General features: G+C 39.0%; 1 protein-coding gene across 14 annotated transcripts in view; it reads left to right on the top strand.

Moving 5' to 3' along the window:
* Window positions 1-792: 792 nt before the first annotated feature.
* PRRC2C (proline rich coiled-coil 2C) overlaps window positions 793-25,694 on the top strand; it is a 90,471-nt gene continuing 65,569 nt past the window's right edge. For 4 of the 14 annotated variants that reach the window (XM_064594328.1, XM_054508065.2, XM_045877452.3 and 1 more), the window contains exons 1-5: window positions 793-1,019; window positions 19,248-19,409; window positions 20,421-20,598; window positions 22,462-22,571; window positions 23,724-23,849. In XM_064594328.1, coding sequence (XP_064450398.1) covers window positions 19,298-19,409; window positions 20,421-20,598; window positions 22,462-22,571; window positions 23,724-23,849 — 526 coding nt within the window. In that variant the 5' untranslated portion in view covers window positions 793-1,019; window positions 19,248-19,297. Of the gene's footprint in view, window positions 1,020-18,652; window positions 18,791-19,247; window positions 19,410-20,420; window positions 20,599-22,461; window positions 22,572-23,723; window positions 23,850-25,694 lie in introns of all 14 variants that reach the window. The other 10 variants (XM_054508063.2, XM_054508059.2, XM_045877458.3 and 7 more) reach the window with 6 other exon arrangements.

The raw sequence follows: 25,694 nt of genomic DNA, 5'->3' as shown, positions 1-25,694 counted from the left end.
GTGGGAGAGGGAGAAGCAGGCCTCCCGCAGAGCAGGGAGCCCCAGGCGCCCTATGTGGGGCTGGAGCCCAATGTGAGGGTGGGATCCCAGGACCCTGGGATCGTGACCTGAGCGGAAGGCAGACGCTTAACGACTGAGCCATCCAGGCGCCCCTAAGAAAACTGTTGTTAACATTACCATTATTAACATGCAGAGTACATTTTTTTAGTCTTTCCTATGAATATGCACATATGTGGGTGTTTTTATAGCATAGTTATGGCATTAGCACATTATGGCATAAGCATTTCCCTGATCATTAAGTATTAATCTGAATTTAATGGGTTCAGAATAGTCCATTATGTGGATGTATCATAATGCATTTATCTACCTTAACCAACGGACAGGTTTTGGTATTATGAATATCGTATTCACATTTCTGGAAAATATCAAGATACCGTCAAATAACAAGGTTAAAGATTATGCATAGTGTAATGTTGCTACATAGTGCCAAACTGTTGGTTGAACCAATTCACACACCCATCCACCACATGCAAGAGTGCTCACTTTCCTGAGGCATATCAACCTACAGTCGCCGCCTTCTCCTCAAAGTTCCTAGAGAGAGCTCAGGCAAAATCTTTACCGGGCAGCGGGAATTTCGACTGCAGGAACTCCCTCCTTCCAGCAGGAGGCACCGTCGCCTGCCGCCGGGGTTGGGCCGCCACGGAGGCTACACGTGATCTGGCCGTCTCTGCGCCGGAGGGCGGTCTTGCGGAGATTTGCCATACGTACGCCGCGGCATGACGTAGTACGTAGGGGCTGGCTAGCCGCCATCTTGCTTCTTTTTCTCGCTCGCTCTCTCCCTCTCGGGAAGCAGCGAAAGTGCTTTGGCGGTTCGTCCATCCGCAGCTTCGGCTTTCCCAGTCCGGTGGCTCTTCCAGCCACCCCCTACCCCCAAACTCCCCTTCCCCTTCCCTCGATCAGAGCCCGGCGGAGACTCTCGAAGTGCGCAGACACACTCCGCTTGACACTCGCCCTGGCCGGTAAGGAAAGCGAGGGCGTAGGGGCTGTGATCAAAGCGGGCCCCATCGGGGAGGGCTGGCGTGGGGCGGCCTGGGGCGTGGAAGCGCACCCCGACCCTGGCTGGCAGATACTGGGAAGCCGCTTGGAGGCGGCCTTGGGTCTAGCCACCCCCCTCTTTTTTTTTGGTTCCCATGATGTCTGTGTCTGGGGGAAGTCTCGGCCTCCTGGTCGGGGAGCGGGAAACCGGAGTCATACCCGCCCCATGTGGTCTCCAGCGGGAGTTCCGGACCCGTCGGTCTCTTTCTCCCACCCAGTCCAAGCTCAGGCCCTGCGGGGGGGATTACTCGCCTTGCCGGCTCAAGAAGGGAGTTTCCATCCTTGGGATAGGCGGCGCGCGGTCTTTTTTTCTAATGTGTGGGATGCGTCCCCCAGACAACTCAAGGGCTTCATCTAGGGCCTTGGCTGCCTACTTCTTTCCGTATGTAGTGAGGGTGGAATTTGCAGTGAGCAGTGTCTGAGAGAGACCGGGTTAAAGACCTGGCTCCGTGGGAGGCTCTTGGGGGGAATCTGGACCAACCCTGCTTCCGCTAGGGACGTGCTGCCCCAACTCCAGAGGAGGGTTTGGTAGTCATTTCATACCCTAGGCCTCGCCATCCCTTAACCTGCGTAGTGAATCCCACTCTGCAGCTCTCTGTCTTTGAGATAGCGTTAATATTATTGGTGTTACGGTAAAGGCCCCGCTTTGGGACTTGAAGAAAAGGGCATGGGGACCAATGGGGACACTGATAAATTGTTCTTTTGCCCGAGAGGAATGCGTCTAGTTCCTTTAAAGGGATGCATATTTGTTTTGACTTGGTTTGAGGTTTGGTGTGGGTTTTTTTGTTTGTTTGTTTTTGAGGTTTCCAACATGCCTGATGTTTGCTACCCAGACTTCTGCATTGGCCGATCTTCAGCCTGGGTTCATAGATTCATGCCTTGCTAGGGTACTTGGAATTAATTGTACGGTAGGCGGCTGTGCTGTAAGATTTTCATTTGGAATGCACCAGAAGAATCACGATTCTTGATTAAGTGCCTGATAACTTACTCCTTCCTGCAAATAAAAACGATAGAATGATACTTAGGCGCCCACCAAGTCTAACTCCAGCATTTGTTAAAAGTAGATTTAACCTCCTCTGTTGGTGATTAAGATGCTGCTCTGACTGGAGCCATTTTTAGGTGTGTGTCACAGATGCACTGCAGCATCGTTTCTGGCCCACCTCAAATGCATTGATCCCCTAAAAAATTAGGAATAGGTTGAATTTGGATTTTATCTTGAGCATGTAGTCAAATAGTAATTTTCTTCTTTTCAATAATGGACTTGTGAGAATCTAGGCTTTTTACTTTTATATTTTGGTTTGGTGAGCATATATATGTGGCTGTTTTCCCTCCACCATTAGTTGATGTTTTAATTGTACTGAGCATAGTAATAAGCCCTTTACATATATGATCTTTCCTTGAGGGAGGTGGTGTTGTTATCATCATCCCATTTTACAGATGAGGAAATGAAATCTACGATACTAATTTGACCAAGGTCACTGCTGTAGAGATTCAAGCCCAAACTGTCTAAATCCAAAGGATGCTCTGGGCCGTCAAACTGCCTTCCTGTTCCTTGTAATTTTAGGAACTGTAGTAACTAAAGATGCAGCATTGTTAACCTAGTTTTTTCTTTCCTTTGATTTCAGTATAGAAACATTGTTGCTTACAATGGTGAAAGTGTTGCAAGGTGTAAAAAAATAGTTATAACTACTTTGGGGATAGGATAGAAGCTAGTTTTTCTGTCTTTTTCTATTTAAAGGCCAGTTGGTTAAAACTCTTAAATGTATAGTACAGCATACAATTTTTAAATTTTGAGATCTGGCCTCTATTATTGATAAAATATTTCCTCATCTATAAAATGGAGGTGATGATGATAATAGTACTTCCCTCCAAGGTTGCTTTAGTATTAATAAAGATAATGTGTGTGAAGGGCTTATTACTGTTCTTAGTACATAGTAAAAGGCCAACTAACAGTGAATTGGCAGAATATTGGTAGAAGAAAGTACTCTCCCAAGCAGTGAGTAATCTGTTTATTCTTAGAGAAGAGTATATATTCTTTGGGTTTTTCTCTTTTTACACCACACACTAGATTTTGTTTCTTAAAGATTTGTTCATGCTCTACAGTCAGTAACCCTGGGCTCAGTGTGTTGAGCACAGCTGAAAATACAGAAGTTCTGACTCATTCCAGCCCATCTCCCCGCTACCCTTACGCCACCCCACCACCTTTATTGGTAAAATGTCTTTGAAGATTATATTATTTTCCCCTCCCTGCAAGTGGTTTCCTCTTGCCCTCCATCCAAACACTGCTTCGGCTTGTAAGCCAGTTGAGTAACTTCTGTTTCAGATGCTGTTTATGCCATATTTGTGTAAGACAAGGATTGATTACTGATAAAATGATATTGATAAAATTGATAAAAACAAATTGGTACAGAACCCTCTTCTTACAGTGAAGGAGATCCAAGAGTTGTGTCTCACTGAGTTATGACTAATACACTTTCAGTAAAGTGAGATTTATAACTTATGAAAAGGTAACACAGTGATAGCTTATCTTCATCATTGTTAGCGTTAACTGTTGCTTAGAAGCTTGAGAATTAATGTTAGTTTTCTGAGTCATAACATTTTAAATTTCTCAATAATAAAGCCTTTGATGCATCAGTGAGGACATTTTGTGGTAAAAGAATTCTCTAGAGAGGGTAACTTCAGTACGTTTCCTATTATATATTTTTCCCAATCCCCAGAAAGGCTAAGTATAAACTGATGTTTTTGCCAGTTATATTTGTAGTCATTTTGCTGTAGATTAACAGAATGCCAGTCATGTTTTAGGGCCTGTGTGTGTGCATGTTTGCTGGCAAATCACATGAAACAAGGCCTATTAGTGAATTTCAGCAGTGGTCTGGTTGGTAGACAAAAACTTTTATATGGTTAGCATATACCTGAAAACAAGGTAGCAGTTAAGTTATTACTGTTAATGTGATGTAATGTTGTCAGCCCTGTGTGGTGCTGCCAGGTGCTCTACGTTAGAGGAGGATGGGGTGTAGTCAGCATTTGTGGAGCATACAGAACATAAAAAACCCTTGGGTATTACGTACTTAGCATATTATCTAGTAATTTTCTTCTTACCTGTGTTCCGATACTAGTCTGTTTTCTTTTACTAAATTGTTTCCAGGTCTTCGCCACCTTATACAGTGGTTGGCATATACCTAGATTTTATTATTGAATGTATGAGAGTGGGAAACAGAAGAAGAGACCCACAACTAAGATTAAACTGACAGATATCTTAGTGGAGCAAAGGCATACCTTGTCATCCCCCCAGCCCCCTTATTTACACATTAGAATAGTATCAGATGCTTTCAAACAGTTTGTGTTTATGTACTATCCATTGTGAGATTTATTTGCAGCAGATTTTCCTTTCTGATTTTTAGATTTATTCAACAAACATTAAAGATTCTTTTAATTTCATAAGGCCTAGTGAATCAGAGGAATATGGCTTTTGGTTCCCACTGCCAAGATGCTTACAGTTTTAAAGATTAATGTTTAAAGTTATCATGTGATGTTTGGATTTATACCAGAAGATAAAAATAAAGACATAAAAGCAGATAAGGGAAGTTTGGGGCAGAAAATCCATAAATGAAAATTGTCCATAGTATAGATCATGTGTCTAGTTGATTACAAGTGAAGGCATGATGGCCAAGAGAGGTCATGAATAATTGCAATTATTAATATTTGTTGAGCACTTTCCATGCCAGGTACTGAGCTAAGAAAGTTTTGTGGATTATCTTTTTCAATCTATACAGTACACCTGGGTGGTGGATTATTTTATCCCTGTTACACAGCTAGAAAACTGGAATTTAAAGAGGTTTAAGTAATTCTTCTAGACTTACTTAGCTAGTATATGGGATTCGAATCATTGACCCAGAGCCTAACTGTAGTGCTTAAGTTCCACCCTACATGGACTTCCCAGTGGCCAGTATTGCCCAAACTTAGGACAAGTCATGACTTTTTACATCTTCAAATCACCTGTCTTAATATTTTTCTTTAATAACTTACCGTCTTTTAATTAAGTGAATTTCAAAGAAAACATACAAAATTATTTGGTGTTATGTTTTTTTTTCCTCAGTGTGTTTCAGAATAAACATAATTTTAAATATGCTTCTATGGACCACTTAAAATCATCTAATATGTCATCAGTAGTCTTTTGTATTTCACGCTTTAGGACATAAATGCTATAAGAAATGAATGCTGGATAGGATCAGGCAACAATTGGAATTGATGAAGGCCAGAAGTGATGGAAGCCTAGAATGGAATAGATTCATCGCAGGCAATGGCAGCATTACAGGAGATGAGCTATAATTTAGAGCCTTAACTACATACTAGGGGCAACCATTTCCATGATAAACTGCAAAGTGAAGGTATTTGTTTAGACAGAAATTTAGCAGGATATCTTAGACAATCTATAGCAAGAGAAGGAGAGCAACAATGAATAAGTGAAGAAGGAAGTCACTACAGAAATCAGGATGGAAGAGAATAATCTAAAAAATAGGATTATTACAGATGAATGTAGCGGAGTTCAGAAAGATCTAAGAGAAGTGGCCTTTGGATTTGGCTGAGAGATCCTTGGTGACCCTAAAAGAATTTAGGTAATAAGGGTGGAGGGTTAAGCAGGGAGGAATAAGTAGTGAGACTTCTTGACTTTTAGGTGACTTGAATACTCAGTATGAGCTCTGGACTATGAGTGTAAAAACCTAGGTTTAAACCTTTTATCACCTAAGTTTTGTCCTTTGTGCCTGCTGTTAACTTTGGGGGCAAGTGACATGACTTCTTCAAATTTTAGATGCTTTTTGAAGGTTGTCACTACCCCACTTTGCTTTTATGAAAGACATACATTATTACTTGCTTTTTCTAACTGAAAATTCTGAAGACGATTTTTGTTTTTACGGAAAAAGGCAAAAAGCGGAAATAGCAGTCAGCCATTATAGAGGCAGGGCGCACCCTGAGCATCAAGAGTGGTGCCACCAAGCTCCTTCCCCTGGAACTACACTCAGCATCTAGTTTGTGCTTTATCATCATCTGTTTTGTGAATTTGTTAGCAAGACGTGTCCTAAGGTGTCAGAAAAGCCTAAGAGGTTATTTCTCAGGTCTGGGAACAACACAAAAAGTTTTCCATATAAATTAATGGTAATTGTTTCTTTGCTGTAGCATTTCAGCTTACAAAAGGTTTCAGAGGAATACTTTGCTTTCTGATAGCAGGGGAAACCTGTTTATTCATCTGTGAAATAAGGAAAATACCCACTTCCCCTATCTCAGAGGATTGTTGCAAAGATCACATTAAATGTTTCCATGTATGTTTAGAATTTTATATTCTTTGGTATTGACAGGAGCCTTGACCATATTTAATACAGAAAAGAGAACTATGAAAAGTAGAAAGTTAAAGGTGAGGGTGGTTCTCTATGATGTTTGAAGATCCCCTCCAAATATATCTTGAGTTTACAAAGTAAGAGATGGATGCACGTGTGGTTGGTGTATGGGTGGCTAGAGAAGTTAATACTTGATCATCCTTTCCTCTTTACTAATGAATAATCTGAAAGTGTAGGGCTGCTGTGTATAATTGTACAGTTTGTGTATTGCACATATGTGTGGGGGTGAAGGAGGCAACAAGGACTGAAACCTACTCCATGCTCTGCTTGCAGAGAGTCCTATGCTCTGGCTAGGCCTCCCAGGGGTAATTGTGCCTTCATTTCCCCCCTTTTTCCCAATGCATCAGCACCTCACCCAGAGGATTACGTGTATCTTCCCGGAAGGGTATGTTTTTTCTATTTGCACAAAGGCCCTGTGGAGGCCAGTGGATGCTCTCAAAGACTCCTAAGGAGATATATTAAGGATAATTTAGAACAAAACCAAAAACAGTTGGGAGACTGGAGAAGTGGTCACCAAGGAACAAAGCTTAGTACTTTTTACTAAAATGGTTTAAGTAGTTGGGCAAGTACACATTGACTTTATCCAGTGTATTTTATTTTAAAGATTTGTTTATTTCAGAGAGGTAGAGAGAGTGAGCAAGCATGCACGCACGAGCAGAAGGGGCAGAGCGAGAGAGAATTTCAGGTAGACCCTGGGCTGAGTGCGGAGCCCAACACAGGGCTCCATCTCAGCCACCCTAGAGATTACAACCTGAGCTGAAACCAAGAATCAGAGGCTTAACCAACTGCGCCACCCAGGCGTCCCTATCCAATGTATTTTAAAGATGAATATTGTAGCTTATTCAGTATTTCTGGTAACTAGGAAGCAGATCATATATGTAGATCTTAAGTAAAGAAGCACAACATAAGAGGTATAGAATTAACTTCTGGAGGTCAGGAAAATGGAACAGATAGAGAAAAACTATAAGTTGTCAAAAAGAATAATGTGGCATTCACCTCATCTAGTAAATGGTAGACACACAGATTTGTTACTTTGCTAGAATAGTAATTTATGGTACAGAAGGTTTGATAACTACATATCTTTTCTGATTGTTAAGGCATTCTGCCCCAGAAACTTAATTCACATGTTTCAGTTTCTAAGAACAGCCTGAGCCCTTCTTCCATTCTGATTAGAATTCCAACAGATTTATTTATATTACACTTTGTTTTTAAAAATGACAATTTTTAATGCTTTTGCTGTAGTGCTATTTGAAGTAGAGGCACTCAACATATGGTGGTATTCTTAGCTTTTCTATTACAGCAGCAAATGTGATCTTAAAAAATATTTGATGTCACCCTAACTTTAGAATTACTGATTATAACAATTGGAGATCGAAATGAACTTAGAAGTTGACCAGTTCAGTCTCTTACCCAAAGCAAGACCTTTTCATTTTAAATGGAAAATTTAGTTTCAAATTTGATAGACTAAATGTTTTCTGAAGTTAATTCATCAGTCTCCCCATCCTTACCAACTCCAGCTGCCATGAGAAAATACCATAGGGGCACCTGGGTGGCTCAGTTGGTTGAGTGTCTGACTTCGGCTCATGTCATGGGGCTCAGGTCATGAGTGGGCTCCCTGCTCAGCAGGGAGTCTGCTTTTCCCTCTGCCCCTCACCCTGGCTCATTCTCTCTCTCTCTCTCTCTCTCTCAAATAAATCAATAAAATCTTAAGAAAAAAAAAAAGGAAAATACCATAGACTAGGTGGCTTAAGATGAATTTATCACAGCTCTGGAGGCTGGAAAACCAAGATCAGGGTGCCCACATAATCAGGTTCTGGTGAGGTCTTCCTGGCTTGCACATGGCTGCTTTCTAGCTGTGTGTCTTCATGTGGTTGGGAGAGAGCTGTGGTGTCTTCTCTTTAAAAGAGCACTAATCCCATTATGAGGCCCCATGCTCATTACCTCAGCTAAACCTAATTATCTCCCAAAGGACCTATCTCCAAATACCATCTGTCAAGTTGGGAGTTAGGACTTCAACATATGAATTTTGAGAGGGGAAACAATTCTTACATAGCTACCCCCCCCCCTTTTTTTTTAGTCTTTAGTGCATTGAGTCTTAAGACTTTTTACATTATCATATTTCTACAACAGATGGAATACATTTTTACTGTATTTTGTTACTATAATTTTTTATTCTTGATATTTTATTCTGTATTGTAATACAGTGAGTTTTGAAAATAAAAACTTGAATCTTAGACTCTCAGCCTAAAATCACGTATTATTACATTTTAAAGATTTGATGTTTACCTCTTTTATAATGAAAATTAAATTCTGATTTTCCTGTGGTGAGGTTATCTGGGCACTGGCTTTGCCATCAAGTCTGGATTTAATCTTGGCCCTATCTCTTCATGGCTATATGAGTTTGGGGCAAGCTATTTTTACTTGTCTAAAGTTGTTTCTTCATTGGTAAATTTTGGTGACTTGGGCTTTGAGCTCTTTTTCCCAACCTGATAGTTTTACATTATAGAGTTCAGATTTTTTTTTAATGGCTTCAAGAGATATCACTATACTAGAGCGTATAGAACTTACATCCCTCTTCATGTTAGAAGTGGGAGACATAAATATGGAAGATTATTCAAGGTTTTAAATCTAGAGGTCAGAGAGGGGTGCCTGGCTGGCTCCAGTCGGAAGAGCATGCAACTCTCGATCTTAGGGGTCATGAGTTCGAGCCCCACGTTGGCTATAGAGATTACTTAAATAAATAAATTTTTTAAAAATCTAGAGGTCAGGAAAGGTGGTTATGGTGAAGTTGGGGAGAAGAACGTGTTTGGGAAAGCAGGTGAGCTTTTTGTTTTTAACTTTTTTTTTATTTTTATTTTAAGTAGGCTCCACGCCCAGTGCAGGTCTCAAACTCATGACCCCAAGACCAAGAGTCACATGCACCAGCTAGGCGCCCATTTTAAACTTTTTCTTTTGGAATAATCTTAATCTCATAGAAAAATTATAAGAATAGTATGAAAAATTCTTGTATTGCTTCATCCCTATTCCCTGATTGTTAGCAGTTTACCATATTTATCACTCTCTGTGGGTATGTGTACGCATGCACACTCAATCACATATACAATGTGTGCTTGACTTTTAATGTCTAATGTTCTAAACCCCTCTCATCACCTGAAACCTTAAGTTCAAATCACAAGCTCCTGTGCCTCCAATTTTCTTACTCAGTACATTTTCTCCTGTTTTTATTTTATTTTTTATTTTTTTAAAGATTTTTTTAAATTTGTTTGAGAGAGAGCGAGAGTGAGAGAACACAAGCAGGGAGAGAAACAGCGACAGCACGAGTGGGGAGGAGAGGGAGAAGCAGACTCCTCGCTGAGCAGGGAGCTCAATGCAATGTGGGGCTCCATCCCAGGACCCTGAGATCATGACCTGAGCCTAAGGCAGACGCTTAACCGACTGAGCCACCAAGGTGCCCGTGCCCCTCTGTTGTTTTTATTAAATGAACAAAGCAATCCATAGTAAGCTTGACTCAATAAGCATTTAATAATTACTGTAGGTGGAGCTTTTATACAATCATATTAAAATTGGCAGTTCCTTCTGCTGTCTTCCTTATTCTCTTCCACCTTCTCCTGCTTTACTCTGTGGCTTAGACTTCCATGAAATGTTATTCTAACCATTTTCCTGGCAGTATCTTCTGCCTTGCTTTTCTTTACACATATATGGCACAGCTCTAATTCCTTATCATTCCAGCTGCTGTGTGCTTCCCACCACTCCCCACTCCTGAATGTGCTGCTGGACATTAATGAGTCTTCAAACTGGCCAGCCTTGGGAATACTTTATATCACTGGTTTCCAGCTTCTACTGGGGTGTCAGCACTGATTGTCAATGCCTCGTTTACCTAGTTGTCTGTCTTTCCTGCCAGTTCTTTGCGAACCTTTTCCAACCTTCTCACATTTCCTGTTATCTCCACTCAGTTGATGAGGACAACATGTCTTTTTCATTTGTTCCTAGGAGTGCCTGATAATGTGGTAGGCGCTGGATAAACATTTGTATGAATGAATAGGGGAATCAAACATTTTGAGTTTGTAGTTCTGTCTAGAAATTTAAGTGGAAACATTTTGTACTATAGACAATTAAAAATGTATGTCTAAAGATTGTAGTTTGAAGGAAAGTTTTGGGAATTATCCTTAGTGAAGCAGTGAACAATAGATGAGATGGCCAAGGAAGAAAGCACATAGAGGGAGCTGGTAAAGAGAGATGGCAAAAGCATGTTAACATTTATGTAGAGGGATAGAAAAAAAGAGCTGTCAGAGAGTCGCAGAAACCAGAGAATATGGTTTACACAGAATCTGTTTGCTTTTTATATTCGTATTGATACTTAACTATTACTTATTACTTACTAGAGATTTTTTATTTGTTCAGTAAAACATTTGTTGAGTGCATATAGTATGCTCATCTGGTTGCAGGTTCTTTTTAATGTTAACTATTTAAATCAGTGGGACATTGTATTTCATTTTCCAGAGGAACTAAATTCTCACATAAGGTTAATGAGGAAAGAAAGGTAAACAGAGCTTGGGTACTTAGAAGCCCATGGTGGCCAGAAAGATAATTGTCATTTAATTGAATTGAGCAGATTGGCAATTTGTGAAAGTGTGTTCTTTTTTTTCAGAAATGCTAGATTTTAAATATCACTAAAAATAATGTTTTTCATATTGAGTATTTTTAAATACTTTTGTAATGGTGAGAAACCATAGAATCTTATAATTTTTGAGACTGAAGGAATTTTAGAGATCGTAGTTTATCTTGTCTTTTTGTGGAAACCCTTTACAGATTTTAAACAAATTTTTAACCTATGATAGCTGTCCTTTATGAAACCCATCCTTTTGTAACCACTGTTGAGTGTCATCCTTTCATTTTGAAAGGTTGGTATTTATATTATGACAAACCGCTGTCTTCCAAATTTCCCTTAGACCTTTTGGAAATTGTTTGTTTTTAAAATACTGGCTTTTTTCCTTCTTGATTTCTTCTTTCATCTTAACATCCTCCCCCCCCCAAAAAAATTGTTACAAGGTAATATATATTCATTGTTCAAATCTGGAAAACGCAGATGCTCATGTTTTGGTATATCAAATTTCAACGAAAAATACTAGTTTCTTACTGTCATTGCTCAGGGTCACAGAAATATGATTACTTTCTCTTCCCTTAAAGGGGGTGTATTTATTATTCAGTAGGCTCTTTTTGTAGACTGACCCTCAGACCCTAATGATTCAGATTTTTAGGTACATAGTAAGTAGGACAGTAATGTAAAAAAATATATATTCTTAATAGCATGCAAATAACAAAAAGCTTTTAAAAAAAAGAAAAGAAAAGAAAGATTTTATTTATTTATTTGACAGAGAAAGAGAGCACCAGCAGGCAGAGGGAAAAGCAGGCTCCCTGCTGAGCAGAGAGCCCAATGCGGGGCTCGATCCCAGGACCCTGGGATCATGACCTGAGCAGAAGGCAGATGCTTAACCGACTGAACCACCCAGGCGCCCCAAGCTTTTTTTTTTTTTTTTTTTTTTTAAATATTTTATTTATTTGACAGAGAGAGAGAGAGAGCACAGCAGGGGGAGCGGGAGAGGGAGAAGCAGGCTCCCTGGATCCAGGCACCCTGGGATCATGACCTGAGCAGAAGGCAGATGCTTAACTGACTGAGCAACCCATGCACCCCCAAAAAGCTTTTTAAAATTAAAAATGATACAAATAGAGGATAGAGATCCTTTGTTCTTCTGTGACTGTGCCAGTACATTTTTTGAAATCAGAATCTGACAAGTTGAAAAGAAATGCCCCTGTTGAGCTTACTGTTTCAAGGATTTTTAAATTACTAATTGTGTAAGTTGTACCATTTTGTTACTTAAGATGTGGATCTGCAGAATGCAGCCATACCTTTATTCAGCAACTGAGATTTTTTTTAATTAATTTTCTTCAGTAAATAAACTGGGCATTACTCCTTAGCCTAGCCTACTAGACTTCTGCCTACTCTGACTTCCTCTCCTTCCTCTCCCCATGACCTTTACACCTGAACCCTTTTATCCCAGATCAAACTTGGGTTTTTCTCCCCCAGTGCTTCTCAACTGTGGTTATAGTTGCATATCTTGGGGATATTGAGGGTTCAGTTCCAAACCAGTGTAATAAAGCAAATATTTCAGTAAAGGGAATGAAATGAAATTTTTTTGGTTTCCCAATGCATATGAAAAGTATGTTTGTGCTATATTGTAGTGTATTAATTGTGCAATAGCATTATGTTTTTAAATATCTTTTATATATATCTTTTTATTTTTTAATATTTTACTTAATTATTTTAAAGAGAGAGAGAGACAGCATGAGCAGGAGTGGCAGACAGGGAGGGAGAGAGAGAATCTCAAGCAGAGTCCACCCTGAGCTTGGAGCCCAGCATGGGGCTTGATCCCAGGACCCTGAGATCATGACCTGAGCTGAAACCAAGAGTCAGATGCTTAACTGCCTGAGCCACCCAGGTGCCCCAGCAATGTATATGCCTTAATTAAAATTTACTTTATTGCTAAAAATGCTAGCCATCATCTTAGCTTTCAGAGTTGTAATCTTTTTGCAGTGTAAGATTCTGCCTCCATGTTGATGGTTACTGACTGGATTATTTTTGCAGCTTCTACATCAGCACTTGCTTTAGCTTGCATTTGTATGTTATAAAGTGGCTTCTCTCCTTTAACCTCATTAACCAACCTCTTCCAGTTTCAAGTTTCTCTTGAAATTCCTCACCTCTCTCAGCCTTCATAGAATTAAATAGAGTTAGGGCCTCACTCAGGATTGGGTTTTGGCCTAAGGGAATGTGGCTGTTTGATCTTCTGTTTGATTGGGATCACTGAAACTTTCTCCCTATCGATGGTAAAGGTGTTGCACTTTCATTCTTGTGTCCACTGGAGTAGCACTTTTGATTTTCTTTAAGAACTTTTCTTTCGGGGCGTCTGGGTGGCTCAGTTGTTAAGCGTCTGCCTTTGGCTCAGGTCGTGATCCCTGGGTTCTGGGATTGAGTCCCGCATTAGGCTCCCTGCTCAGCGGGAGGCCTGCTTCTCCCTGTCCTACTCCCCCTGCTTGTGTTCCCTCTCTCACTGTGTCTCTCTCTGTCAAATAAATAAATAAATAAAATCTTAAAAAAAAAAAAAAAAGAACTTTCGAATTTACAACTTGGCTAACTTTGGTGCCAGGGGCCTAGCTTTTGGCCTATCCCTTTCTCACTGAACTTAATCATTTCTAGCTTTTAATTTAAAGTGAGAGACATGAGAATTTTCCTTTCACTTTAACACTTACAGACCATTGTAGGGTTATTAATTGGCCTAATTTCAATATTGTGTTTCGGGGAACAGCTGGTTGGTGGGTGGTCAGAGCACACCCAACATTTATCAGTTAAGTTCATTGTCTTAGTTTGTGGTGCCCCAAAACAAGGATAATAGTAACCTCAGAGATCACTGATCACAGATCACCATAACAAATATAATAATAATGAAAAAGTTCAAAATATGAGAATTACCAAAATGTGATACAGACATGAAGTAAGCAAATGCTGTGGGGAAAAATAGTGCTGACAGATTCGCTCATTTGATGCAGGGTTGCCCCAGACCTTCCATTTGTAAAAAACACCGTATCTGCAAAGCGCAATAATGAGGTAATGCCTATACTTAAGAGACACCCGAGGAGCCAGACCCATTCTGAGAAATTCTGATTTAATTGGTCTGGCACAGGGACTATAGTATCTTTAAAAACCTTCCGGGATAAGTCTGCAGCCTGTTGTTGAGAACTACTGATTGATTTTTCTTCCCTTGTGTCATCTTTTCAGAGAGATCTTTCAGACCTTTACCATTGTATCCAGTCTCTTTCCCCTCTTTGCTATCCCTTTACCCAGCTGAGTTTTTTTATTCTTGTATTTTTATTTACTTATTGTTAAAACTTCCATGAAGGCAGGGGCCCCATCTATCTTTCCATGATAGATCTTAACATCTAAGACAGGGTTTGGCAGCTTATTCTCAACACGTTTGTTGTATCTTGTTGAATGAATATTTGTCATTGTAGCAGTGAGGAGGCAATATCAGTCGTATTGTTTCTATGTAACATGTAGAGGATTGCTTTGTGAAATTGTATTTCAGAGAATTTACTAAATCCTCCAGCAGGCTTTAAGAGGACATTGGTTTCATTATGTAAGGTTTTAGTATCCAAGGACAAACACACACAAGGTATGTTATCCCTTGGAATCTTATGGATGTGAGTTAGGTTCTTATGCCAGTGCTCAAAAGGAAGAGATGTTACCATACTTACAAGTACCTTTGATGGTGTAAGGAGCATTAATGACAGTTGTGTTATGCTCAGTGAATATTCACTTAACACACAGTAGTTATATGCATCTTTTTGTTACTTTCTCCCATTTTTATTTACATAAACCACAAGAAGTCAGACAAACGCACACTTATCAACTACTTTTTGTTTACCTATAGTCTTTGTTATTATTCTTCCATATTTTAGTTATGTGTTACACCATTGAGGATAGATTTTTAAATTCTTTTTACTTAATTATATGCATTTTTTCATCTACTGGTCTTGAAACTAATTTTTTTTCATTTCAAGTCATTGCTCTTAAAAACATTTGCAATTTTTTCTTGTTTTCTGTTACAAAAGCAAAGTGCATTTACTGTTTAGATATTGCAGTATGTATAACAAAGAGTCAAAATTCCTTACAATCAGGTGTATAGCTGCTGCTGATAATTTGTGATATGGTTTTGTAGACTTTCATACTTGGCATATATATTTTATTTTTTAATACTTAACATATTATTTGTTTAAAAATCATATATACTTTTTATCTTGAGCATCTTTCTGTATAAATCTCTGCTTGTTTTTATAAAGATTTCAAACTAAACATGTTTAAGACAGAACTCTTGCCTCACCTTCTGCCCCATCTTCCCTAAATCTAGTCTTCCCCACCTTACTTCATGTCTTGCTTTTCAAGCTCAAGACCAAAATTGTCCTTGCTTCCTCTCTCCTGGCCTCCTCTACCTAGTCTCCATTTTTCAGCCATAGCTACATCATGTTGTGCCTAGGCTTTTGTAGTCTATGATGTTTCCATGCTCCACCTTTGGCCCCCTACAATCCATTCTCGACATTGTAGCCAGGTTGTTTTTAAAAACCAAAGTCATGTCTCTGCTCAAAATGAATGCTCAGAATCACATTGCTTTAAAGATAAAATTTAAAATTCTAATAGTCCTTCTCATCCAACCTTTTCTTTCCCTTTCAACTCTCCCTTTCTTACTAACTTCGACTTCACTAGCTTTTATGTTTTTGAACATGATAAGCGTGTCAGGACTTGGGGGCCTTTTTTTTTTTTTTTAAGATTTTATTTATTTATATGACAGAGAGAGACACAGCGAGAGAGGGAACACAAGCAGGGGGAGTGGGAGAGGGAGAAGCAGGCTTCCCACCGAGCAGGGAGCCCCATGCGGGGCTCTATCCCAGGACCCTGGGATCATGACCTGAGCCAAAGGCAGACGCTTAACGACTGAGCCACCCAGGCGCCCCGACTTTAGGGCCTTTGCATTTGCTTTTTCTTCAGCCTTGAAGCTGACTCCTTCCCCATTAGATCCAAATCAGAAGCCTTTCCCTCAGAGAGGCCTTTAGTGATCAACTAATCTAAAATAATTACACTTTATTACTTTCTCATATTGTCCTGTTTAGTTTCATTCGTAGCATATGTCACTATCTGAAATAATCCTATTTACCTATATTTTGAATCTCCACATTAGAAAGTAAGACCCCTGAGAGCAGATTCTAGTGTTCTGTCAAAGAATTCTTTATTTAACCCAAGGTTGCAAAGATTTTCTCCTTTGTTTTCTTTAGAAGTTTTATAATTTAGGTTTTTACATTTTGTCTATGCTCCTTTTTAAAACAAAATTGAGATATGACTAACGTATAGCATTGTGTAAGTTTGAGGTGTACATGTTGATTTCATGCACTTACATATTGCAGAATGATTACTGCTGTAACATTAGCCAATACTCCCATCACATCAGTTATTTTTTGTGTGTAGTGAGAACACTTAATTAAGATCTTGTCTCTTATCATCTTTGATGTATATAATACAGTATTTTGACTGTAATCATAATGATGTGCATTAGATCTCCAGAACATACACATCTTCTAACTTCAAGTTTGTATCCTTTGCTATGGTCCATTTTGAGTTGTTTTGTATATGGTAGAAGTTAGGAATCAGAATTCATTTTTTTATGTTATATATGCCTAATTGCTTCAGCACCATTTGTTAAGGAAACTGTCCCTTATTCACTGAATTTTCTTTGCATTTGTAAAAATCAGATCCCTGTATATATTTGTATTTCTATATTCTCTTTCATTGATCAGTCTTTTTTAGGCCAGTACCACACGGTGTTCATGGCTGCCTAACAGATCATGAAATCAGGTGACATTGGTCCTTCATCTTTATTCTTTTTAATTTAATTTTTTTTTAAGATTTTATTTATTTATTTGACAGAGAGAGACATAGCGAGAGAGGGAAACACAAGCAGGGGGAGTGGGAGAGGGAGAAGCAGGCTTCCCGCCGAGCAGGGAGCCCGATGTGGGGCTCGATCCCAGGACCCTACGATCATGACCTGAGCCAAAGGCAGACGCTTAACGACTGAGCCGCCCAGGCGCCCCTTAATTTAATTTTTTAAAGATTTTATTTGACAGAGAAAGACAGAGATAGCAACAGAAATCGTGAGAGAGACCAGGGGGCGGGGAGGAGAGAGAATCAGGCTCCCTCCTGAGCAGGGAGTCTGACTCCGCACTCCATCCCCGATCCCAAGACCCTGGGATCATGACCTGAGCCAAAGGCAGACAGTTAACCAACTGAGCCACCCAGGCATCCCGAACTTTATTCTTTTTAAAGTTCTTTTGGTTATTCTAGGTCCTGTCTATTTTTTTATTTTTTATTTTTTTATTTTTTAAAGATTTTATTTTTATTGATTTGAGAGAGAGAATGAGATAGAGAGAGAGAGCATGAGAGGGGGGAGGGTCAGAGGGCGAAGCAGGCTCCCCGCTGAGCAGGGAGCCCGATGCGGGACTCGATCCCGGGACTCCAGGATCACGACCTGAGCCGAAGGCAGTGGCTTAACCAACTGAACCACCCAGGTGCCCCGGTCCTGTCTATTTTTAAATAAATTTTAGAATCAGCTTGAAAATTCTACCACCCTCTCCCCCAGAAATTCCTTCTGTGATTTTGTTTGGAATTGATTTGAATCTATAGATCAGTTTGGCAAGGAATCACAGTCTTACATATTGGGTCTTTTGACCCATGCACAGGGCATAGCATCATGTATCTAGGTCTTCTTTAATGTTCTGTGGTTTTTAATATACTAATCTTACACATTTTTTGTCAGATGTATTCCTAAAGATTTCATATTTTTAATTGCTAGTATAAGTTGTATTTTAAACTAAAAGTGCTCACACTAACTGGCAAAACCTTATAGTGGAATTGGCCTTTCTGATTTCTCTAGTCTTATTGTTTATGGCTACAAATTCTTTGTTTTTAAGAATGCATATTCTTTTATAGCAATTCGGTTAGGTATGTTAAGGGATAGTTTGTCCTTGTCTTTTTTTTTTTTTTTTTAAGATTTTATTTATTCACAAGAGCACAAGTAGGCAGAGAGGCAGGCAGAGGGAGAGGGAGAAGCAGGCTCTCCACTGAGCAGGGAGCCTGACATGGGGCTTGATCCCAGGACCCTGGGATCATGACCCGAGCCGAAGGCAGCTGCTCAACTGACTGAGCCACCGAGGCGCCCCTGTCCTTTTCTTTTGATGGAATTATCATTTGACTCATTTATATTACAATTATGTGTATTTGATTTATATTTTTTCCTGGTGTAGTAGGTACTGTAAAACATAAAAACAGGAGTGGCTTATAAGCATATGAAAGCATATACTGCCTGAAAACAGAAGCATATAATTAGTGGAAGAATGATGTTAATCATCCTATCATATTTGCATTCCATATGCAGAAACTGATTGATGCCTGTCATCTCAAGCCTATTAAATTGAATAGTATTTGTTAAATAGACAGCCTCCATAGATTTACTGTATTTGACCCATTCATTTCAGTATGGGTTAAAATTCCTTTTTTTTTTTTTAAGTAGACTCCACAGGCAATGTGGGGCTTGAACACACAATTTTGAGCAGATCAGGAGTAGCATGCTGTACTGACTGAGCCAGCCAGGCGCCTCTGGATTAAAATTCTTATTCTCTACGATACAGTTAAGCAGTTACAAACCGTAAGTAACTAATATGTTCACTGAATGCAGGGCAGTTTAGTTTGATTCATTTTGTTGTGTGTTGGTTCTTCAAATTTGACAGTATTAAACAAGTATGACATTATTATCTGTACAAGTTATTGAAGATGGATTTCATTCCTCACTGTTTTTATTTTTCAGAATTTTTGGGGACATTTGAATTTACTGAGAGTTTTTTTTTTTTTTTTTTTTTTTTTTTAAGATTTTATTTATTTGAGAGAGAGAGCACGAGCAGGGGGGACGGGTAAAGGGAGAGGGAGAGGCAGACTCTCTACTGAGCAGGGATCCTGACGTGGAACTCAGTCCCAGGACCCTGGGATCATGACCTGAGCCAAAGGCAGACACTTAACCAAAAGAGTCATGCAGGCACCCCTACTGAGAGTTTCTTTAAAGTAAGCTAAAATTTTCCTCATTTTTCTTTCTTATGTGTGTCTTAAAGGTTTGAAGGGGTGTGACAGGAGGTTTTGGACTCGATGAGTTTCCACCGAAATGTCGGAGAAGTCAGGCCAGAGCACAAAAGCAAAGGATGGGAAAAAGTATGCAACACTCAGTTTATTTAATACTTACAAGGGTAAATCTTTAGAAACTCAGAAAACCACAGGTGAGTAAAATCAAGTGGCATATTTTTATGATTTTCATGGTTTTGTTTTATTGCTATGATTGGTACTCTGGAGCTATTGCTGTTAGGAGCTAGGATAAACCCATTATTTATGCAACCCTATGTACATTGGGCTTTTTATGTGTGTACTCATTTTTCGGGGGATGAATTAAATGTCTTACAGTAGAAAGCTTATAATTTTTTTAAAAGGATTTTATTTATTTGAGAGAGAGAGAGCTAGCAGGAGCATGAGCAGGGAGGGGCAGAGGAGAGGGAGGAGCAGGCTCCCTGCTGAGCACAGAGCCCGTGGGGCTCCATCTGGGGACTCCAGGATCGTGACCCGAGATGAAGGCATGGAGGCAGATGCTTAACCAACTGAGCCACCCAGGAGCCCTAAAAATTTATAAATGTTTTGAAATAGGTCTCTTTTTTCCTGTTTGTTGTCAGCAGAAAGTAGAACTGTGTGGCTCCAAAGGGAGATTTGGTCAATGAGATTGGTAGGCATAGGAATATACAGTGGTGGGTACTTACTACTGCTTCTAGTTATGGAAGAGAGTCCTGGGATGTTTTGTTTTGTTTTTTGATACCTTGGGCCCAGTATTTATAGTGAGAGGTGAAACCTGGACCATGTATGGTATATTAGCAGTGTTCATTATGAATGTAAAGTTAGCACATTTATTCTCTAATATACTAAATTTTGAGTTTAAAATAGATTTCTTGAAAAGATTACAAAACCACTTATCGCCTGGGTTTCCTTTCATAGTATATAGGGTATATAGTATATAGGGTTGTTAGAATGTTTAAATCATCTTTTCAATGGCATGATAGTTTAATATAATTTCTGTATTGGATTATTGTTGCAGGTGTGTGGCTTAGTTTAAAAATTCTTATTTTAAGATAAAAGAAATAATAGTTCAAGATTCCATTAACACCTGTTGTCTTTCTATATTGTTTTAAGAATAAATTGAGCAATAAAATAGATATTCAAAGAAAGTTGATGTTATTGATCTTTAGTTGCAGCTCGACATGGATTACAGAGTCTTGGAAAAGTTGGTATTTCACGGCGTATGCCTCCACCTGCTAACCTCCCGAGTCTCAAAGCAGAAAACAAAGGCAATGACCCTAATGTGAACATTGTACCTAAAGATGGCACAGGATGGGCATCCAAACAAGAGCAGCATGAAGAAGAAAAGTGAGTCAAAGTCAACTAAAAAATGAAACTATTTCTTTGTAGGGAAATTCTTTTTTTTTAAGATTTTATTTTTAAAAAAATTTTTTTTTTTTAAAGATTTATTTATTCATTTGAGAGAGCGAGAATGAGAGAGAGTACATGAGAGGGGGGAGGGTCAGAGGGAGAAGCAGGCTCCCTGCCGAGCAGGGAGCCCGATGCGGGACTCGATCCCGGGACTCCAGGATCATGACCTGAGCCGAAGGCAGTCGCTTAACCAACTGAGCCACCCAGGCGCCCTTAAGATTTTATTTTTAAGTAATCTCCACACCCAGCGTGGGGCTCAAACCCACAACCTCGAGATCAAGAGTTGCATGCTGCCGTGACTGAGCCAGCCAGGCACCCTGTAGGGAACTTCTGTTTGAGTTTGTTCTGTGTGCTAGACGTTGAACTCTGTATGTTAGGTATCTCAAGCCATTTGAAGTCATTTACATAGTCACCTTTTGATGAATTTTGTGTGTGTGTGTGAGTAGGTTTAGTGGCAGTATTTCCATGTGTCAAGGTAGAACAGATGACAGAATTGCTAATCACAACTTTTCGTATGTACTGTGTCAGACTCCCTCAAACCCCCACCATATCAGGCATTCACTTTCTAATATAATTAAGAGTTGATTCTATTAAATAATTTCCATGATGCTAAGAATTTCTGTCTGCCTGGTTCACTGAAACTATACCTGATGCACATTTTAAGTGCTCAAGTAATACTATTTAAATGAATAAAGAATTAGCAAGCAGGCTACAATAGAATTAATAATGTCCGTTTTAATCATTCAGCATATATTTAGCATTCAGTATTTCAGGGATTATGCTAAGCTCTTAATTTCTTGAATGACCAAGTGAAGTAGTGGTAATTTAGAAAAATAATACAAGTAATTGGGTACTTGATGCTTTTTGCCTGTATCTGTTATCAGATTTCTGTACTCCTATTTGGGGAGCTTTATATAGTAAATTTGACTTTACTTGGATAAAACTTGTCAAAGACATTGTTCTCTGTTTCTCAGTTGTTGTAGAATTACTACAAAAGTAGCAAGCCAGTTACAAGGTCTGAGTGTATCAGAAATATATTGCCTCTCTTAAGTCTCTTAACTACTACTTTTTCATTTTCAAGCATTAACTCATTACAAAGATTGACTAAAACTGTAGATTCTTTTAAAACACCTTTTACTCGGGCACCTGGGTGGCTCAGTCATTTAAGTGTCCAACTCTTGACTTTGGCTCAAATCATGATCTCAGGGTTGTGAGATCAAGCCCTGCATTGGGCTCTGCACTGGGCGTGGAGCCTGCTTAGGATTCTCTCTCTGCCCCTCCCCCCCAACCCCACCCCTCCAAAAAAACAAAACACCTTTTACTCATGGGGAGGTATCAGGCAAGTTGCTGTTACCTCTTTGAGTAACAGTAATAAGTACAGTGGTGAACCTGTTGACTGCCAGATGGAGAGTTTGCTTAGCCTTAGCCCTGGCTAAGTCCACCAGTCCAGACAGTATGTATGCCTATAATGTTATTTCTAATTATATATAAATGTTTACTTCTTTAAAATAGATTTTGGTAGCTATACTCAATAATGAGTTTTTCTTTTTTTCTTTTTTACAAAATGAAAAACGAGTAAAGCTATCTTCTTGGGTTATTAAAAGGAAGAAATGAAAGGGGATGAAAATAGCTATACTTTATTTAAAGGAATGTTGCAGAGGAAAAGCATTTGTGGGAGATGCATCTATGAGTAAATATGGAGCCAAAACAGTTATACACAAATTTACCTTAACTACAATATTCATTTTTATTTTTTTGAACATACAATATCTGAAATAATGGATTCATATTTTTTTTAAGAACACCAGAAGTTCCACCAGCACAGCCAAAACCTGGGGTTGCAGCTCCCCCAGAAGTAGCACCTGCTCCCAAATCTTGGGCCAGTAACAAGCAAGGTGGGCAAGGAGATGGTAAGTGGACATAGGCTGGGGAAACTGGCTAGGTTTGATAGTTACTGAACAGCCATGCAGGAGATAAGGGGTGGATTTTGACAGGGGCAGAGAACGTTGTCAAGGATATACTCAGGTTCTAAAAAAGGGTCTTTCTTTCAACTGTTGGGGTAGTTAAGTTTCAGTGCCAAGACCCATGTATGAGCCAATGATAGAGATTTAAAAAGGAGTCTTTAAGATACTCTCCCACATTGTTTTTATCTTCACCCTACGTGACCAGAAAAAACTTTGTACGTTCTGCTTTTTGGGGCATAAAAGTACCCAGATACTGTGTAAATAGCTAGAAGCTATATATTCATCACCATCTGTGTTCCCTAACCTCTTCTATTTCAAACATGTGCTACTCAGGATTTCCATGGTAGAGAAGAGCTGGACAGTAGCCGTAAAGCATGGTAGCTGTAATACTCTCCCCCCCCCCCCCCCCCCCCAGGAATGATGGACTCCCCAGCAAAATTTAAATTTTCCACTTGCAAAACAGGAAAGATCTATAAAACATTGTATAGAAAATCTAGGCCCTATCTACACCCTCAAGTTAATAAAATCAGATCTTTTAATTTATAGAGGTATATAAATAAATAGGCAAGTAGGTAGGTAGATGGGTGAATGGGTGACTAGTGAGGTGCAATCAGTATCTCAGTGATAAATTTAGTGAAGGCATTTTAGCATCATTGTGATACTTGCAGTGTTGATTCATGTATTGTTTCAATAATATTATTTGATTCTTAGAGTTATTAGCAAAGAAGTTTGACTTTTTGAAAAATGTAAGGAGTTATTGTAAAAGAAAAACAGGAGTGAAATTCTCATTTTCCTTATCATCTTTAATGAGTCCTGAACAGTGTCTGGCAGATTCCTTTCTTAGATTTTTATCTCCGCATGGCTGTTCATTAACTTTCCAAGGGATTCTAATTCTAAATAAATGTTAAAGTTTTATGGATATGAACAGTGGAATAAATATATATATATAAACTATATAGTATATATAATTATATATATATATATATATATATATATGGAATAATTTATCAGAGAAAAGCAGAGTCCTCTATCGTGGGAGGGTTTTTTCATTATCTTCAGTATAAAAATTACATTTAATGTTTTAAAAAAAATCTGTAGGAATCCAGGTGAATAGTCATTTTCAGCAAGAATTTCCCAGCCTGCAGGCAGCTGGGGATCAGGAAAAAAAAGAAAAAGAAACGAGTGATGACAATTATGGACCTGGACCCAGTTTACGCCCACCAAGTAAGAATACTTTTTATTTCATAGAAATAGTGAATGAAATTATATTTGTATTTTATTTTGTAATATAACCTGCCCAATATTATTGTATGTGTGACTTACCTCCTTTGAAAAGACAGAGTAACTGCTGTCATTCCGGTGTGGTTTTCACATGCACAGCATTGGTATAACTTAAGAACATGTTGGAAATGTACATCTTGGGCCTCACACCCAACCCACTAAATTAGAAATCTGCATTTTAACAAGATGCCTGGGTGAGTTCTTTGCACATTAATATTGGTCATTTTTACAGTAGTAAAAATTTTGAACCAACCCCTCTAATATGCAAATATTTATTTGTAAATCATATCCATTTATCTGCTACTCTATTAACATTCAGTGATCCTGTGCTTTCTGAACTCACACCAAAGAACCAAATAAATTTGGATAGTAAGAAATACTTGTATTATGGACATAAAGGAAAAGCTAAAAATAGAAATATAAAATCCTTGAGATTAAGTGTCTTATTTATTAATTATATTAGTTTCCTATTGTCATTACCAAATATCTGAAAGGATCCTGTATACATGGGAGATTTCTCTTTTCGGTGATGGTTACAAATCTGTATTTCTGATAACCTAATACATTTCATACTTCTTATGGCTCATTTCTTGTCTGGTCTGGGCAAATCATCTTTTGTTATTTTTATTTTTAATTGTTACGTAGTTGATGTATTTATATTAGAAATAGATTGTCAGCTGTATTTTCTTTATTTTTTTAAGTTTTTTTATTTTTAATTTTAAGTAATTTCTACACTCAACATGGGGCTTGAACTTAAAACCCTGAGATCAGGAGTTCCATGCTGTACCCACTGAACCAGCCAGGCACCCCTCTATTATTTTCTTGTTCAGTTGATTTTCACCAGTTATCTGTTCCTGCATAACAAATTTGGCAGCTTAAAACAACAGCTGAACTAGACTTAATGATTTCACACAGTATCCAAGGGTCAGGAATCTTTGAGCTGCTTAGCTAGGAGTTGTGGCACAGGAACTCTCTCAGCAACCTTGCAGTATGTCATCTAATGCTGACTTGATGGGGCTACTGTTCCAAGCTCACTCGTGGTAGCTCTTTTATGTGTGGGCTGCTCACAAGATTGCTTCCCCAGATAAAGAGTGACAGGACTACTCCCACTCAGGATGGAAGCTCAGTCTTTTATAACTTAACCCCATAGGAGACACAGCATCACTGCTGCTTTATTCTGTAGGTGACACAAACCAATCCTGGTACAGGGTGTGAATACCAGGAGATAGATACCCATTTTGGGTCATCTTAGAGGCTACCTTCCAAAGAGATATCCTTGTAAAATCATTTACCTATTTTACTGAGTGTAGTTTTACCAGATAATATAGTCACTAAATTTGCCCCCTTGGGCACATGTAACTAGCCATAATAGCCTGAAAACAGATGAGGGCATTACTGTCACCACAGGACTCCCAACCCTCTTCCCTCAGGACATCTCCAGGTATAACAGTGACTGTAATCTCTATATCAAATAATGGTAAAGCTCAATAGAAAAGTTCTTTCTTTTTTTTAAGATTTTATTTTTTGTTTATTTGACACAGAGAGACAACAAAAGAGGGAACACAAGCAGGGGGAGTGGGAGAGGGAGAAGCAGGCTTCCCGCGGAGCAGGGAGCCCGACGCAGGGCTCAGTCCCAGGACCCTGGGATCACGACCTGAGCCAAAAGCAGACGCTTAATGATTGAGCCACCCCTCGATAGAGTTCTAATACTTTCTTCCCCAACCCCAGTCTTTGCTTTTGGTGGTACCCTCTGTGGTACATCTCTGCTTTGGAAGCCACTGTTCTTGA

The sequence above is a fragment of the Mirounga angustirostris genome, unplaced genomic scaffold, assembly GCF_029215605.1.
Source record: "Mirounga angustirostris isolate CCGP_5_RB_7025 unplaced genomic scaffold, mMirAng1.0.hap1 SCAF_6, whole genome shotgun sequence".
NCBI lineage: Eukaryota > Metazoa > Chordata > Mammalia > Carnivora > Phocidae > Mirounga > Mirounga angustirostris.
The sequence above is the reverse complement of the archived record's forward strand: the minus strand, read 5'-3'. Positions and strand labels throughout refer to the sequence as shown.